This window comes from Linepithema humile, chromosome 4 (assembly GCF_040581485.1).
Source record: "Linepithema humile isolate Giens D197 chromosome 4, Lhum_UNIL_v1.0, whole genome shotgun sequence".
In the NCBI taxonomy this organism is placed as follows: domain Eukaryota; kingdom Metazoa; phylum Arthropoda; class Insecta; order Hymenoptera; family Formicidae; genus Linepithema; species Linepithema humile.
In genome coordinates this window covers 17,042,551-17,059,305 of record NC_090131.1, presented here as the reverse complement: position 1 = coordinate 17,059,305, position 16,755 = coordinate 17,042,551, and the positions used below count along the sequence as shown (strand labels likewise).

The following is a 16,755-nucleotide window of genomic DNA, read 5'->3' as shown; positions in this document are numbered from 1 at the left end:
TCGGTGTGATGTTTAAGCACGGCAAATTATGCGGCGACTCAAAAGCAACAATGTTGTATATCATGCTGTATAACGCGTGCGAAAGTTACTTGCTCGCAGGTGTGTTTTTTTTCCGCGCATATACACCGCGAGACTTCATCAAATTCTTTAATTACCAAGTGAAGGATGATGTAGGAAGCGTGAGAGTCGCCGCCGGAAGGTTGGGAGGGAAGAAGCGAAGAGAAATAAGAGGAACGTAATTAAGGGATTAGCTTAGTTAATGCAGACGCTGGCTTAACGAATCGTAATATAGAGGGTTGTTACAAAAATATGTTTCGCCGAGCGCTAAGTCAGCTGCGCTTGATTAACGAAGTGCGTACTCGGAAAATTTTTCCGTTGCTCGGCAAAACTTACATTCACACGTGTGAAAAAAATTAACTCGCGCACAATCTAATTTATTCAGATGTGCAGCGCGCTTTTCATAAAGCGCCTTTAACAGATTGTGGCAAATTGAGAATTAACACTCAAAGAAGCGTGATAAATTTTCAAACATTTTCATCAATAACTGTACCGCAGTATTTTTATTGTACAATTCGGTGAAAAATGTATAAGATCACGGAAAATTTATCGTATCAACTTACCGCAATCTATTAAAGCTGATCTATTTTAGACACTTATCCTCTTGAACTCCGAGGCACAGTGGGATATTGGTTGTCCCAAGGTGTCGATATATGTCGTCTCGTTTGGCTAAATACTTGGGAGCAAGTATCTTCCGCCGTCATCGGGTCACAAGCAATATCGCCCACGCTGTTTTTCCAACAAAACGCCAGCCAGGCTATCCGGGCGTCTTAAGACTCGGGGATAGGATCCTCTCCTCACAGACCGAAACATGATATTCCCCGACATGGTCTGCCCACGTGTTTCGCATTGACCGTTAAAATTCGCCTCCGCACGCTCTCGCGATATCTTGTGCTGGTAGGCGGTGTATTATTTTTCCATCGGGCTCTCGCCAAATTGGCTCGCACGGAATCTCGAATTACGGACACTCGACACCGCTGCGCGAGAAGGGCAGAACTTCTATCGTTTATCTCCCTCTCCGCCTCCTCTTCCTATCGTTGAAACCTCCCTCTCATCCCCCGTACTCCGTGCTCGTTCTCTGGCATGGCGAAAAAAATATTCCGCAATGTTCAATCGCTTTACCCGCACTCCGGGCGAAAAATGGTGCGGAGTTCTCGCTGGTTCGAATTGATGTTCCAGTGTACAAAGAGATATACGATACACATTTGGAGAGCAGCAATGCTTTTCTCGTTAATGGAGACTGAATTAACCTCGAAACAGAGTGATTCTTCAGATAAATTAAGCTGCTATACAAAATAATAGAAAATAAATAAAAATAAAGGTAAAATTTTTGTAAATAAAAAATTTCGACAAAATATATAAAATTTTACATCTCGTTCTTTGAAAAATAATAAAAGAATCACCGTAATTTGACTTTCTATTCAGCATTTTTGCAAATTGCTTTGTACAATGAACATTCTGATACGAGAGGAAGCTAATTACAAGTAGATTAAAAGAGACAAAATAGCGCTAGAGACAAACGGGATCTACCACACCCTGATGTGTCATTTCTGCACAGAAAAAAGGCGTGTCAGTGTAGAATTGAGAGAAGAACTGCACATTTATGTCGGGCATACCGCAGTATGGAGGGTTATTGTAAGCGCGGTCTTCCGTTCGGCACAGCGCGACGCATCTTTCTCAGTGATTTTTTGCGCTCCTTCCTTTGCATGTTGTGACTCTCCGGTAATACGACGTCCTCGCCCATAGGGTTCTTTTTCTCTCTCTCTCTCTCTCTCTTTCCTCCCGAGCGTAACCCAATAGGCCTCCCATAGGAAGATCATACTTCGATACAAAGGCTGATCGCTACATCGCACGCGATCACGGTGCACGTCACGTAAACTGACGATCTTCATAGCACCATTTGCTGGCTCATCGTATAACACGCCAATATTGCGCCCCTTCTTGGAACGGAGCGCGTAACGCCCTGCACTCTCAACGTTTCATCAACGATCGGTGTATCGCGGGTGCATACCGAAGCCTAATTGGATTGCAAGTCTGCGCGATCGTGTTCATAGCGATCCGAACCGGAAAAATTGTCGAGATAAATATAAGTGTAAACTGAGATTATGATTGTGAAGATTTTTTTTTTTTTTTTTCGACAGTTGTAATGTTAATCGATATGTAAGTCTATAAATATCTCATAAAGCGTAAGTTTCTCTTTACGTCCTCCAGTTAGACTGTTAGGAACTTTCAGCCATTAATTGCTCCCTGGAGCAAAAGAACGGAAAAATATTCGAGAAATATCTTTTATTCTTTTCTAAAGAAGGTAACATCAGAGTGAAGCTCAGGGTTGACTTCGATTCTAAAGGCTGCAGAATACTCTTTTTGCTCGTCGATGAAAGAGTTGCCGGAGACTGAACCCGTTGTGGCGGAATCTCGTAGAATTTCAATTAGTTGCGTGCGGTTCTCAAGATGCCACGCACGATAATTCGTGCGTTTAGCTACGCGCGTTGCCGCGTCGTTACGCGGAAGAGGATCTTGCCGTCATTCAGGGCAAATGAGCCATTGCGTTCTTTGTATCCACTTTTCTTTTGTGCCACGGCAACGGACGCGTTGCATGGAACAAAGGTAAAAGGGTTTTTAAAACACGCCGATTCTTACTGACAGAAAGAAAAAAAAAAGAAGCACACAAACGTTTTTATTCGACCACAGAGGTTTCACATTATTATCGGACACTAGAAACTAGTACTTTGAGTACTATCGAATCCGCGGTACTTGGTCATTCGAGTTTACGAGGCGTATCATAAGTGACTTTTCATAATTCATTTTTGATATATACGGACGCGCAACAATTCGTTATCCACCAGCATATCCCTAGAATTAATTATTGAAATTAATTATGTAGTTTTTAAAAATCTTAATATAATACAAAGATTTTAGTATCACAAAGAAATCATTTTTAGATTGTTTTACATATTGATGTCTTTTTCTTATTTACATTTTGTTACATATTTTCTTACGAATGTGGAAAAATAGAGTATATTCTTATATGGCACTCATCAGCTATGCTACAATATTATTACAAGATAATTGTTATAACAAAGCTGTACAAAACTGTACTGTAAAAAAAATCTTAATGTATTATGAAGTAAATTATGTGTGAAATTTGAAAAAGAATTCGATAAAAATGTTAATTGTTAGGCGAATTTTTGTCTGATATTATCGGAGATTTTTTCTTTTTTCTATCTCAATTTGGCCTTATTCTCCGTTGCGATCGTGCGTCTCGGCTACCAATATCCGGACCAGATCATTGTTCGATTCCACGACGTTCTTGTACGTGACGGTGTCCCTGTTTCTTCCCTTAAAGCTCCATTGGCCTATCGGTCGCTTCAGGAGGAATAAAACCGCGACGGCGATCAGGAAAACAATCAATATCGAGAGGCACGTCCACAGGACTAGGTACAAGACCGACGAGTCGTATTCGCATTGCAATTCGTAGCTCGGTATTTCAGCAAGGAGTTTGCCATGGTGTTGCTCCGGTACGAGGCATCTGTTGACGTATAAATTTATAACAAACTATTAAAATATGTATCTTCGATATTTTGCAGTAAAATATAATACTTTGAAATAGAGTTAGATTGTAGCAGCACTTGCAGTATTTTTATTCTTAAACAATGAATAAAATTTTTAATGTTTTATATATGTATATATATATATATATATACATATAATTGTTTCGGTATATTAAACTATAAACCAAGTTCATTAGCAAACTAATGTCAATGAAGAGAACTTTGCTTCACGGAATTCTCGAGACATCTAAAGGCACAGAAGCGAAACTTGCACAGACCATAGAAAGAAATAATTTAAAATATCGTACAAAAATTGTAATTTTTTAATTTTGCAATATATTTTTCAAGACAAATATTTCCGATAATTATTAAAAAATGTTTGAGGATAAACGCGGATGAGGGGACAATAAAATGTTCAATCTACTCTACCTTTAATCGATATTCATACCAACTGTAAGTAAGTACAGTTTCATTTATGATATCTTCCTCACCTGATATCTCGACTGAGAATTTTCGTCGAGTTTAGCAAAGCGATCCATTCCAATTTGCAATCGCATTTCCAGAGATTGTTTTCCAATTCGATAGTAGGTGTTCGTTGCATCAAGGCGCGCAGTTCGGTGCCCAGAGTTTCAAGGCCGCTCTCTTTTATCGAGAGATGCTGCAATCGTGGCAGCACAACACCTGCCTGCGGCTGAAGACTTAGTTGAATCAGCCGTTTGCAACCGATCATTGATAACGTTTCCAGGTTCGTCAGTTTTTCGAGATCGTTTAGGGCCAGCGACGTTAAATTCGACATGTAATTCAGCCTTAATTCTCGCAGTTGCGGTAAATACATATTTGCGAAATTTATCACTTGAGTGCCGGATAAATCCAGCTCCTGCAAACTTATCGGCAATAGGGGTATCGTGCTGATTGGGTTCCAGGATAGGTCTAAGGTTGATAAGTTAGTCAAGGTCTTGAAAAAGTCGGATGAGAAATACGGTGCAGATATGTTCTTCAAATCGAGATGCTTCAGCGTCTTCAAATTCCAAAACGCGTTCTCGTGTATTCCATCTTCTATAGGATTATTAGACAGAGATAGATACTCGAGGATCTGAAAAGAGTTAATTGATTAGATTAGATTAAATTAATTGATTTAGATTGAAGAGCGCTGAAATTGATTTCATATAGATAATTTTCAATAGATAATTTTTCACGAGTTTTCGAAATACATTAGAAAATTTATAAAAAATTAATATTTCTTCAATTAAAATTATCATTACCGTGAAATGTTGCAACATCGTTTCATTGACCACCGTGAGTTTGTTGAAGGATATATCTAATATCTTCAATTTCGGTATCCGGTCGTTGAAAGCATTGTCGTCGATGTACTCTAATTTGTTGTGACTCACATTTAACACTTGCAAATTATATTCCTCTTTACAGAGGAAAAAGAATCGCTGAAGATGATTTTGAGACAGATCCAACGTTCTCAGATTTTCTAAATTAGTAGAACAGTCCAGGAAACTGTCAAACTGGTTTCCTCTTAAATTGAGATCTGTCACTTCATGTAGATTATACTGGGACTGTATTTTCACGAAGAAATCTTCTTTCGTTAACTTGCGGAATGATAGATCAACCTATAACGCAAATTGGTTTAATATATTTTCATTCATTCACAAAACGATTCTTTGACTCTCACTTGAATTTAATATTTTATGTAATTTTACGAAAATAAGAAAAGAGAACGTTTCGCGTATACAAATCTAAAATATAAATTTTGAAGCGGAACACATTTAAACCGCGAGCAGCGATTGTTCCCGCAAGAAAGAAAAAAAAAAAGATGGAATTTAAGAAAGCGATAAGCGCGACCGGAAGTTGATACTTGCGACGAGTGCCAGCGGCTGTCCCGGAAAATCGTAAAACAATTGTCGACGATGACGGTGCGATTAAAAGACGGAAATCACCGTGAGAGAACACCCACCGTTAACGTTTTCGCCGAGATGAGCGAAACGACGATGGTCAAAAACGTAAGCGAGCCGAGCCACATCGTGCCAAGTGGTAGTTATCTGATTAATCGATTTTTGGAGCGATCCGATTTCGATGCACCTGATCGACCGACCGCACCACCAGGACCACCTAGCGCGAACTACGCTTTCTACACCACGATCCGATGGAATGGCAACGGATTTATCCGCGATACTCTCTGCCGAAGAATATAGTGCCGAATTAAAAGAGGGGAGGGGGGCAAAAATCAGCTGCATTATACTGCATACCGCACTCCGATACGCACGTAGTTCTCATTTACGCGTGTTGCTGTTTGTCAGCAGAGAATCACGACTTTTCCTCTTCAAAGACACAATCTAGTCGACAAATAAAATTATTTGGTCACATCGATGTGACGATTGTCATTATTGCTCTTTTTTTCTTATTTGTATACAAATTAATATTTTAAATACTGTCGAGAAACAATAAATCAACCATAATTAATTAGCAAATTTAGCTATTCGTATTTTATTTATTGGAATTCGATAACTCGGACGCTATCGACGTATCGAATTCACGTATTTGCTGTGATTGGAGGCAAATATATTTTCGCAAAATAACCCCGCCGGCGCCGCGAGTCATTGCGTTAATTTAATCCATCCTCGGTCAGAAGTTCAGAATCGTCGAGGCTAACGTACTGTTTTCAGATAAACCAGTGATTACGATGCCACGCACGTAAAATCGACGAATTTGATTAGTCAGCGGTTGTCTCTCTGACCACAATTAATCACACATATTTCTACAATTAAACAGCTTTTGAATGGTATTTTCGAGTTTGCAAAATTTACGATTCGTTAGAATACGATGAGAGTTAAACGCTGCATTTTGCGATGACGTTCACGTCCGAAATGTTAGAATATCTGTTCTGTCATGTCCACACACAGAATAAAAATACAGCTAAGTGATAAACCTCGCTCTCCGTATCGCACGTCTAACGGCGATAATATTGCTCATGCATCATATTGCAACATTAACATATTACTAAAGAATTACGTGTAAAACCGTACATTATTTTCAAAAAATGCGTTATTTCTAAAAAATTATAGTTTTAGAAATTACATATTATGATTAATTCTGATTTAGCTTTTTTAAAAAATTATTAAAAAAAGAAATATTAAGTACATTAAAATTATTTTATAATAAATGTAGTAATGAGCAAACACATTATTTAACAATTTATTGAAGTTATTTAACCAATTATGATAATGCGTTCTTATTTTATAAATTATAAGTAAAAAGTTAATTTATATTCTGGCTCTATTATTATTCAATAATTACTAAGAAATAAAAGCTATGAAGAGCTGGGTATAGTTACTTCTTTTTATTTATTAATAATATTATATTTCCACAAACGTTTCGACCATTCGAGTTGTGGTTATCATCAGTGTGTTTAATTACAATTACAATTAAAATTATCCTATTCGTTATTCTAACATGCTATTTGATCACACCAGTTAGTCCGCCAGTTATTTACAAATTTAAAATTATAAATGATAAAATTATCATCTACAGTCTTGTTATTGAAATCTACTGTAAAATTTATTTCCGTTTATGTAATTTTTTATTCTTTTCGAAAACATCAGTCCATATCTTTTTACAAGTGTCACTTTGTGATTGATTACTCTATAAAATTTGCCGTTTATAATATTTCTTGATAAAACAGTATGTGTATGATATAAGGAATAAATTCTTGTCATAGTGAATTCCACTATGAAAGTCACAAGTTCATTCTATACTTATATAACGACAATTTATCAAGTTTGACAAGAATTTATTCCTTATATCATACACATATGGAGTAATTAATCACAAAGTGACACTTAAATTGTAAAAAGATATGGACTGATGTTTTGGAAAAGAATAAAAAATTACATAGACGGAAATGGATTTCACAGATTTCAATAACAAAACCGCAGATGATAATTTTATAATTTATAATTTTAATGTAAATTTGTAAACAACTGGCGGACTAATTGGTGTGGTCAGATAGTATGTTAGAATAACAAATGGGATAATTTTAATTGTAATTGTAATTAGACACACTGATAATGATCACAACCTGAATGATCGAAACGTTTGTGGAAATATAATATTATTAATAAATGAAAAGGAGCAACTATACTCAGCTTGGCTTTTCATAGCTTTTATTTCTTAGTAATTATTTTAAAAAATTATATATATTTTTCTATGTTGAATAAATGTTACAGATAAAAAATTATATACGTAAATATTATATACTTCTTGATATACAACGCAGTGTATTGCGTAGATTTAGGAAATTAATTCAAATGAGGAAAGTCAGTGTAAACATTTTATTAATAATATTGAAAGAGAGCAGAACCAATAAAATATACATCGAATAAATCCTGCAGTATTTGATGAAAAAAACATTTATTTGTTATTTATTTTATGGCACTGGAAATATTGAATTGATTCGAGATGAGAAATTAATCGCATGAAAGTGATATAAACAAAGAGAGCTTATTAAAAGTCAGAAATTTATTCACAAAGTGTATCTTTTTCACGCCCACGGCGAATAATTGTTACTGCAGATAATCACGGCTGCATGTACAGTAAACATTGCAATGTTCCAAGTGCATGCAACGATAACATGGGCAAATCGTTCACTTTTTTGGGGTTTGTGGGGTGCTGGTGGCCTTGAAAACCAGCGGATTCGACACTCGAAATATGCTAGGCAACATTGTGGCTAATGTTCCGAACACTTCTTCGGACATTCCCTGCAAGCGATAACACCGTTGGTACGTTTATATTTGTTTTTAAATCTCAGCCGGATTGCGCTTATCGTCAGACTTACTTTCGGTACGAGAAATTGAAGATTCTTCAATTCGGCTCCACCCCAGGATGCCATTTCGATCATAAATCCTTTCACGCATTTGAAAACTAGCTCGGCTCGCTTCGTGCACCAGGCGACCGTCATGTCCTACGACAACATGTCAATTTAAATTAATTATATTTTCGTTTCATTATCTAAGAATTATTCGTTTGACTTATCTAAGCGGTAAATTACCTCTGACATTTCATGGACGAGCAATACGGGAATTGTCAGCGTAGTCACATCGTTGCAACACGCCGTTTTCAAAATATTTCTTAATCCCAATATAGCGGGATGTCTCGAGTTGATATCGCCTAAAATTAATATTTGCATGTAGTTATAAATCATGTGTAATATGAAAAGTAAAATACTCAGGTAATTACCAGATCTTAAAGAATCATTCACTATCATGTGAAATACTACATGAACTTGTGCCAGATTGGAGTGTCTCGTGATAAAAACATCGCCAGTTTGTAAGCTTTTGCTCGTCGTGGATCTTTTCGTCTGTGTAAACAATATATACAGTATGTTTTTCCGCATAATATTATAATTCTAATTTAAATTTCTAATGCCGCTTACATGTGGGTCACTTCCTTCTCTGTAATGCGCCTGCCTCCAGGCAACAGCATCCTTTACATCTTCCCGAATTTTTTCCAACTGCTCATCAATCGGTGGGAAATGGAATTCTGTCGTTAACTGACATATCGAGCATAATTCTGCAACAGTAAAATTTTTAATTTAGAGCAGCAGCGTTTTGCCAAAATTTTTTAGCATCGTTGATGTAATCTATTATATTCCAAAAGGTACCTTTTGTAATTCCAGAATAGCCTAAATGATTATCGCTTAGGAGAACCAATCCACACAGATCGTTCGAATATAATCCTAAAGCTGTTTGTAATCTTTGCGGCGTTGGATCCATCCTAAATTTAATATATTTTTTATTATAAGTAATTGAAAGAGAGATTGCATTATTAAAAACGTTAATTTAGGACAGGACATTTAATTAGGATTTGATCAAGATTAAGACACACACCCGGATTCACTATTTTTCGTACGGCAAAAATCAAGCACGTCTCCGGTTAATATACGTATATTATGCATTTGTTTCATCTGGGATCCCAAATGTATGGTGAAGCTTTCTTCTAATAGAGGATAATCGGCCGTCTGTTTCTCCTCGCTGTGAACGAATTTGTCTAAAGCGGGACGCAATGGTGGCAACGGTACTATAGGTGAACCCCTGCGTGAAAGATATATTTTTTTATCTCAATATATAATTTAAAAAATTTTATTGTCACGCGAATTACTAAAAACCGAAACACAAGAAACAAAACTTACATCGGCGAGGGTATCATACTGGTCTGTTGTTCCTCGAGCAATCTCATGATCCAATTCCGATACTGCCGCCGTTGATCTAATCTCAAAGCATCGACCCTGGATCCCCAATAACCCTGCAATAAACTCTGCTCCTCAAAATGACGACCTGCCATGTCGTTTATAGATTTTTCGGTAGATCCTGCTTCAAGAGCCTCGACGGCGACGCGCATTTCGTCGGTTTGTCTGGAATTTGTATAAAATCCTGTCCCAAAATTGACTTTTCATTTTTTTCATTTCTTATTAAGATTCCAAGTGAAATTAATATCTCTAAATAATTTTTTATATGTTTTACATTTTTTAAACATATACAAAGTGTACATTTTGAAAAATATAAGAAACAGAAAGAAATTGTAAGATTTCTACTAACTTTTGTGTGAGATGCTCATAGTCGGTGTCTCTCATTTGAATTACTTCCGTGACATCCCGTCCAAATTTGTGTTCCGCTTGCAAAATTGGTTCTAAAGATGGAGAATGCACTAATCTATGATATGCAGCTGCAAATAATTCTTCATCTGTGGTGCCAATAGGATCAGAATATTCTGCTGTTTTCTGTTTGTATATTTTCTCCCAGTTTTTAATTATGTCTTCTAGATCTAGAGTGCCTGTTTTGGCACTTTCAATAAGTTTTTCTGCTTTTTCATCATGAAACTGCAGTGTAAGCTCTTTGATATTACTTTGCAGAGCTTCTAACAAGTCTGATTCCACATAACATGGTAGTTTGAACGATGACATTATGCGATGCATCAATTCTTTTATGGAACCATGATATGGTATTTTTATTGGAATTTCTAATGTATATTCTTGATTGGTAGTACATGTTGGAAACTTGTAGATAAATGTCTTCTCGATGTATTCCTCTTCTGCTTTATTCATTGCCTTTAATAAGATTAATTGTTTTATATAAACTTCAAAATAATATTTATAAAAAGTAGTGTAAATACAAAGTGATGTATTCTAAGTATTACAGGAAAATAATTATGTGAAACAGTTAATAACTGATTAGAGTAATAAATTCCACACAATTAAGACTTATCAGCATGTATGTAGATATTACGAGACTTAAAAAGAGTGGGTGCGCTTATCCTACCAAGGTCAGCTTTCACAACATTCGGATTAAGAGGGCAAAGATAATTCTTAGTAGCAGATTGATTATGTTTATTGTCTATATTTATTTCAATGATAATGGCTGTTAATTATGAATTTTGATTGCCTAATTTGAATGCATATTGTAACATAAGTCTGTAATTACTGTCTAAATGTAATATCTGTAAACATTATAAATTGAATAGATGCGAATGTAAAATATAACATGTTTATTGAATGGAAAAAAATTGCAAAATATTAACAAAAAATAAATATTGAAGAATATTTTTAGAGCATTATAATAATTGTTCCAGTTCTATTCCAACATTAATCCAATGATATATTTTTCATATCGAGTATTAGAGAGACAGTTCTCGAATAATATAAACAATAAAATAGTATGTATATACAAAATTTTCTTGAGCCAAGACACGTTATGCCAGGATATTTTTCTACTTTACCGATTCAGGGGGGCGTTAGTGCGAACTTTGTGGAATAAATGCAAAAATACTAAATGCACAGTAAATAAACATTAGTTCAAAAATAATGAATGATATACTTACATTCATTGTTTCATCGATATATATGTCATGTGACCATCATATGTTTCGATCAGATGATCGAACTGTCAACTGTAGTTAACAAATATAACCTCTGTTCCAGCATGTACGGAATTTCCTCGTACTATCATTAAACAAATAATGCTATTTCATAAGTTTTATATAAATTTGAAACAGATACATTTACTCCTCACGTCTCTTCCATCCATAAATTTAAGAATACACAATCTACGCGACAATCAACAACTGTTTGACGCCCCTTTAACAATCAACGACAGTAATTTATTTGGTGTTGCAAATTCATGCGTTATGCCAGTAGATGGCACAATGAGTCAACGCCATTTTAAACTTGCTTCCCGCAGTTGCACTTCTTTAGGATTGTCGTATCTTTTCTCTTTCTATCAAACGTTGAATCAGACATCTGATTCATTTTGAATGTAGAAAGTGTAACATAGTACAGCTACGAAAACAGCTATTGACTGTTGAAAGCTGAAAGGTTTATAGACGCTTTTGGCGGCATTAATTTTTACAGTGTTAAATAGAAAGTACTTCGCAATGGTAGATCAAAAACAGAACAATGAAGAGCTCACAGACGCCGAAGCCGAATTATATGACAGGCAAATTCGTCTGTGGGGTTTAGACTCACAAAAACGGTAAGTCTATCATACTTAACCTATAATAACATGTGTTGTAAAATTGGAAATTATGTATGTAATATGCAACTACAAAAATATTTTTTATTTAATGTGTGTCTTTTTATTATTTATTGATTGTATATTTTATAATGGGTAAGTAAAATATTTTATTGTATAAGTAATTTGAAATTTTTGTTGAAGCACTATTATTTTCTAAAATATTTTCTAGCTATATTTTTTTGCAGGTTGCGAGCTGCAAAAGTTCTTTTCATAGGTCTAGATGGTCTTGGAGCAGAGGTTGCTAAAAATATTATTCTAGCTGGTGTCAAATCTGTTACATTTTTAGATCATAGAAATGTAACAAATATAGATAGATGTTCACAATTTTTTGTGCCAAAAAAAGATATTGGAAAGAATGTAAATATCTGCAAATTATACCATTATACCACAAAAATTATATCATAAAAAATATATATTAAAATTTTTAGAGAGCTGAAGCATCTTTACCAAGAGCACAAAATTTGAATCCTATGGTTGATGTTAACGCAGACTCAGCTAAAGTTGATGATAAACCTGATGAATATTTTGGACAGTTTAATGTAGTATGTGCTATGCATTGCACTATCACACAACTAAAGAGAATCAACCGAGCTTGCAGTAATCAGAATGTCAAATTTTTTGCTGGAGATGTATGGGGATTATTTGGATATGTGTTTGTAGATTTACAGGAACACGAATATGGAGAGTGAGTATATTTATATTTATAAATTTGACAATTGTGTATTAAGAGTTGGTTTTTATTAACAAATTATGAACAATTTTCCAGGGATGTTGCAAAACCGAAAAAAGTAAAAATATTAGAAGGTGGCGAACCTATGGAAAAAGAAAAGTTTGAAACCATAATAGTTAATGAAAAACGTACTGATAAATTCGTACCTTTTGAGTTTATTTTAAATGTTAATAAATCGTCTTTACCTAAAAATGAAGAGATTTATTACTTGATGCTAGGTATGTTTCAAATAAATTTTAATTAAAATTTTGGACTTGGATATTCTAAAAAATGATTTTTTTTAGCAATGCTGAATTATCGTGAAAAATATGGTGAAGATCCATTGCCTAGTGAAAGAGATTGTGAGAATCTAAAAAATGAAATTTCCGCAATCGTAAAAAAATACGATTTAGGAGATAACATAAATTTAACAAAGTATGTATATAACATAGTTAGCATATATGTATATTAATTAATTTTTTAGAGTTTATATGATAATATATATTTTTGTAGCTACAGTGAATTGTATGCACAACTTAGTCCTGCTTGTTCTATCGTCGGTGGTATCATGGCTCAGGAAATAATTAAAGCAGCTTCGCAGAAACACGCTCCAATTAATAACTTATTTACTTTTGATCCAGTTTCATTTAGAGGAACTATTCTGAAATTGGGTTATTAATCATATATAAAGTATAATAAGATAAAAATAGTTTTTTACATTTTGATATGACATTCATCTCATTTATTCTTTTGTTCACGAAAAGGTATGTTCAACATAGGATCAATTACATAAGAATCTGTCAACAAATAATCATATTTAAAAAATAAAATTTTTTAACATTGATACTTAGTTATAAATTTATTATATATATGTTATTTGCCATACGTATATGCAATATATTTTGTATGTAAATTTAGAAAGTATGAACATTTTGCGCACACATAATTTATTATTGAGATTCCAGCTTTAAGCTCGTTTGTTATCGATTTTTTAATGCTCTCGACTGGAAAATGTCAGAAAAGGAAAAATAGGGATTGAAAAATTAAAAGGGGAGTCGATCAGGATATACCTCGTTATGCTTTATTAGTTTATCGACATATTTAAGGGAATGCATTCTGCGCATTTATATCGTAGTTTTGAATCGAAAATTGATTGTAGTAATGTATATTGTCTTTACTATTAATTATTCAAAGATTTATTATATAATAACAATGATAAAATGATACATTAATAATCTAGCTTGTTAAAAAAGAGTATAGACATTGTCTTTAACGGAAACTTTATTCAACGAAGAGTGCGTATATGATACACGTATAAGCGAGTGATTGATTCGATCTTCAGCCTGAAATTATGATGTATCGTCTTTTCCCGTGCATACGATGTCGTATTGCGCATCGAGCCTATTACTGCGATATGTAAATGCAAGGGTAAACATGTAAACCACTTCTCCTGGCTCTCGTCGCAGGTATACATGACGTGTTTCTTAACGATGCGGCCACGTGCTTTCACGGCTGTCGAATTATCTCGTACGATGTTTTATTTCGTGCTCGTCGGAAAACCATTAGCCAACGCGACGTAAACGCTTCTTTAATTTGACATTTTGTTAGCATACCTCACTACGTCGGCCGTGTATCGAGGGTGATGGTAATTCGTGACGGATTCGCTGTCACATTCTCATGAGCGCAGCAAATCGCATCGACTGATGATTCATGTAAATTTAATAATACGATGTCATTTGAATTTCGCGATCACCGCGTCGAATTTATTTCGTTCTAAAGATCAGATATTTTTTAATTTGTTATTTAAAAGAAGAACGCAGCGTTTTACGCAGCTTATTTAAAATTATAATATTTGCAATGATTGTATTTTGCGATAAGAAAGAATTATGTGTCAATTTGTTTATGCAAATTTGATGATGCATTTAATAATGATGCTCGCTTTCTAGCTAAAAACGTTTATTTGATGTCTATCACGAGTTCTACGTAAAAGTATATTAAACTTCTATCAAAAAAACGTGCCACCAAGTACCTTTGCAGTTTATACGATCGCGTGATTATCTGGTCTCAAGTGGAGCAAGAGACGTACTGGTACTTCCCGTGACTCATGCAAGGAATTCACTGAGGCTACCGTCGTCGTATACATGTTTGCTGCAGAATCGATATGACACGTAAACCTTCAGGAATGCTAGACGAACCACTAGAGTCTCCCATTGCACGTAGAAGTGTATACACAATTTACTTTATATCCCTAAGTTACGTTTCACACGCTATATCGTTATATCGTTCTTAAACGCATTTGTGTTTTGCATTATCAAATTTAAAAACATTTTATATATTTTATTTAAATATTACGATTTTAAAACTGCTTAGATTGATATAATTTTATTAGAAGTTTTATTATAAACAGAGACGGAGAGCCAGACATCAATGTACCGAAACTCATTCTTCAGTGCCAAATTCTCCGCGCGAAAAGGTTTTCGAAATGTGCACCCTTCGTACATCGTATTCACACGTTGATTTATAGCACGATAAAAATTATTACCGCTGTTAAAATACCTTCGGATATATTTATTGACAGACGTAGGTCTGTCGCTCCCCACACATTCTCTTATGACGCTGAAAATCTGACATTTAATTCGAACATTATCGTTGGATAGGAGCTTTTAAATCGCTTGTGCACGCAATATTTGCGCAAAAATCTGCGAAACGCGAAAAAGCATCGTCACGGCAAAAATTGCGTACGTGCGGCAACTGCTTATGACTATTTTTGCCGGTAGCGGTTCCTATTTGCACTGTGTTATAACATATTTTCCGCTTATCAGTATCTTATTGTCGGTACAATGCTGTGGTTTCTTTATTAATCTTGCTTTTACGTGCTAAAAGCCGTCGCTGCTTTTAAAAGAAGGGGTTTATGCACTTTGTTGGCACAATCGCTGAAAGGAAATATTCAGAAGAAAAGTCACGTTACGTTAAAGAAATAAAAGAGAAACGTTATAACATTTCAGTTTTAATAATTAATAACGTCACGTTTAATAATAGAATTTAATTAAATTTAATTGAATACAATTAGTTTATTGCGCAAATCTAAATTTCTTAAAAAATTTTTTTAATTAATCTATTTTACGAGTTTGTTTTATATTCTAAAAAAAATATAACTTTTCTTTATAAATTTTTATTATACTAATAATTAGACACTTTATATATGTATGTATTATGCTATTTTATTTTATATCGCGATATATTGTGTAATTAGTTAGTATCGACAATGAAAATTCGCGGCATTGCTTTTCAGCAATATTTGAATTTGATCACATGATTATGTGACGTCACGAGATCTCGCAATTGTAGCAGTTAGTTTTCATGTCGATGGCAAAGGTGTTGAATGCGAGTGAGCGTCTTGTGCACGTTTTTTGTATTTGAAGCAAATCTGCGCGTAAATAAATATCAAGAATATTGAATGTTGACAACAACATACGATCGTCGTACATTAACGTATCGTAGGATTGCTAATTTCAACTTTCAATATCATCTATAAAGTCAGTTGTGTTTTTCGTATCGACGTGAGGTTACGCATTCTTCGAACTTTTCAGACATGTCTCGTGAACATGGAAAATATCGAAATTGAGCGGTAGGCAATCATTGTGGAATGTTAATTAGCGCGATCGCGGTTACTAGTTTTTAATATTCGTAAAATCAATCGTGCCTGCCTCGTCGCGTCGGTCTCGCTTGCCGTATCTTCGAGCATCGGCATGAAGTTGCCGCGGTCTTTCGACTTTTTCTAACGTATCTCGTGAGTGTCGAGCGAGTTACGGGCGATCGTGTTTCGTTATTTATCTGTTCGGGAGTGTACATAATCACGCGTTGCGAG

The 16,755-nt window shown here is 34.8% G+C and overlaps 4 protein-coding genes and 1 long non-coding RNA gene across 6 annotated transcripts in view; 2 read left to right on the top strand and 3 right to left on the bottom strand.

Moving 5' to 3' along the window:
- LOC105672220 (very long chain fatty acid elongase 4-like) overlaps nucleotides 1-16,755 on the top strand; it is a 170,230-nt gene that overhangs the window by 99,985 nt on the left and 53,490 nt on the right. The window lies entirely within an intron of this gene.
- Nucleotides 2,718-6,210, bottom strand: LOC105672219 (leucine-rich repeat-containing protein 4-like). 2 transcript variants are annotated; one of them, XM_067354088.1, is made up of 5 exons: nucleotides 5,881-6,210; nucleotides 5,572-5,793; nucleotides 4,871-5,227; nucleotides 4,100-4,701; nucleotides 2,718-3,586 (listed from the first exon to the last, which is right to left on the bottom strand). In XM_067354088.1, exons 2-5 carry the CDS (start codon nucleotides 5,635-5,637, stop codon nucleotides 3,295-3,297), a joined length of 1,317 nt encoding a protein of 438 aa, XP_067210189.1. In that variant the 5' UTR covers nucleotides 5,638-5,793; nucleotides 5,881-6,210; the 3' UTR covers nucleotides 2,718-3,294. The 2 variants fall into 2 exon arrangements, with proteins under 2 accessions (XP_067210189.1, XP_012222429.1); XM_012367006.2 differs by having other exon boundaries at nucleotides 5,572-6,210.
- Nucleotides 7,932-11,750, bottom strand: LOC105672217 (FERRY endosomal RAB5 effector complex subunit 3). The gene is made up of 10 exons (XM_012367000.2): nucleotides 11,487-11,750; nucleotides 10,208-10,716; nucleotides 9,802-10,023; nucleotides 9,500-9,703; nucleotides 9,274-9,386; nucleotides 9,046-9,182; nucleotides 8,850-8,970; nucleotides 8,662-8,780; nucleotides 8,449-8,574; nucleotides 7,932-8,371 (listed from the first exon to the last, which is right to left on the bottom strand). The coding sequence occupies exons 1-10, from the start codon at nucleotides 11,490-11,492 to the stop codon at nucleotides 8,258-8,260; spliced, it is 1,671 nt and encodes a 556-aa protein (XP_012222423.1). The 5' UTR covers nucleotides 11,493-11,750; the 3' UTR covers nucleotides 7,932-8,257.
- Nucleotides 11,957-13,731, top strand: Aos1 (activator of SUMO 1). The gene is made up of 6 exons (XM_012367009.2): nucleotides 11,957-12,136; nucleotides 12,364-12,535; nucleotides 12,607-12,863; nucleotides 12,945-13,126; nucleotides 13,193-13,322; nucleotides 13,401-13,731. Exons 1-6 carry the CDS (start codon nucleotides 12,039-12,041, stop codon nucleotides 13,564-13,566), a joined length of 1,005 nt encoding a protein of 334 aa, XP_012222432.1. The 5' UTR covers nucleotides 11,957-12,038; the 3' UTR covers nucleotides 13,567-13,731.
- Nucleotides 14,151-16,351, bottom strand: LOC136999650 (uncharacterized). The gene is made up of 2 exons (XR_010889960.1): nucleotides 14,917-16,351; nucleotides 14,151-14,660 (listed from the first exon to the last, which is right to left on the bottom strand). It is a non-coding gene; the product is annotated as an uncharacterized lncRNA (long non-coding RNA).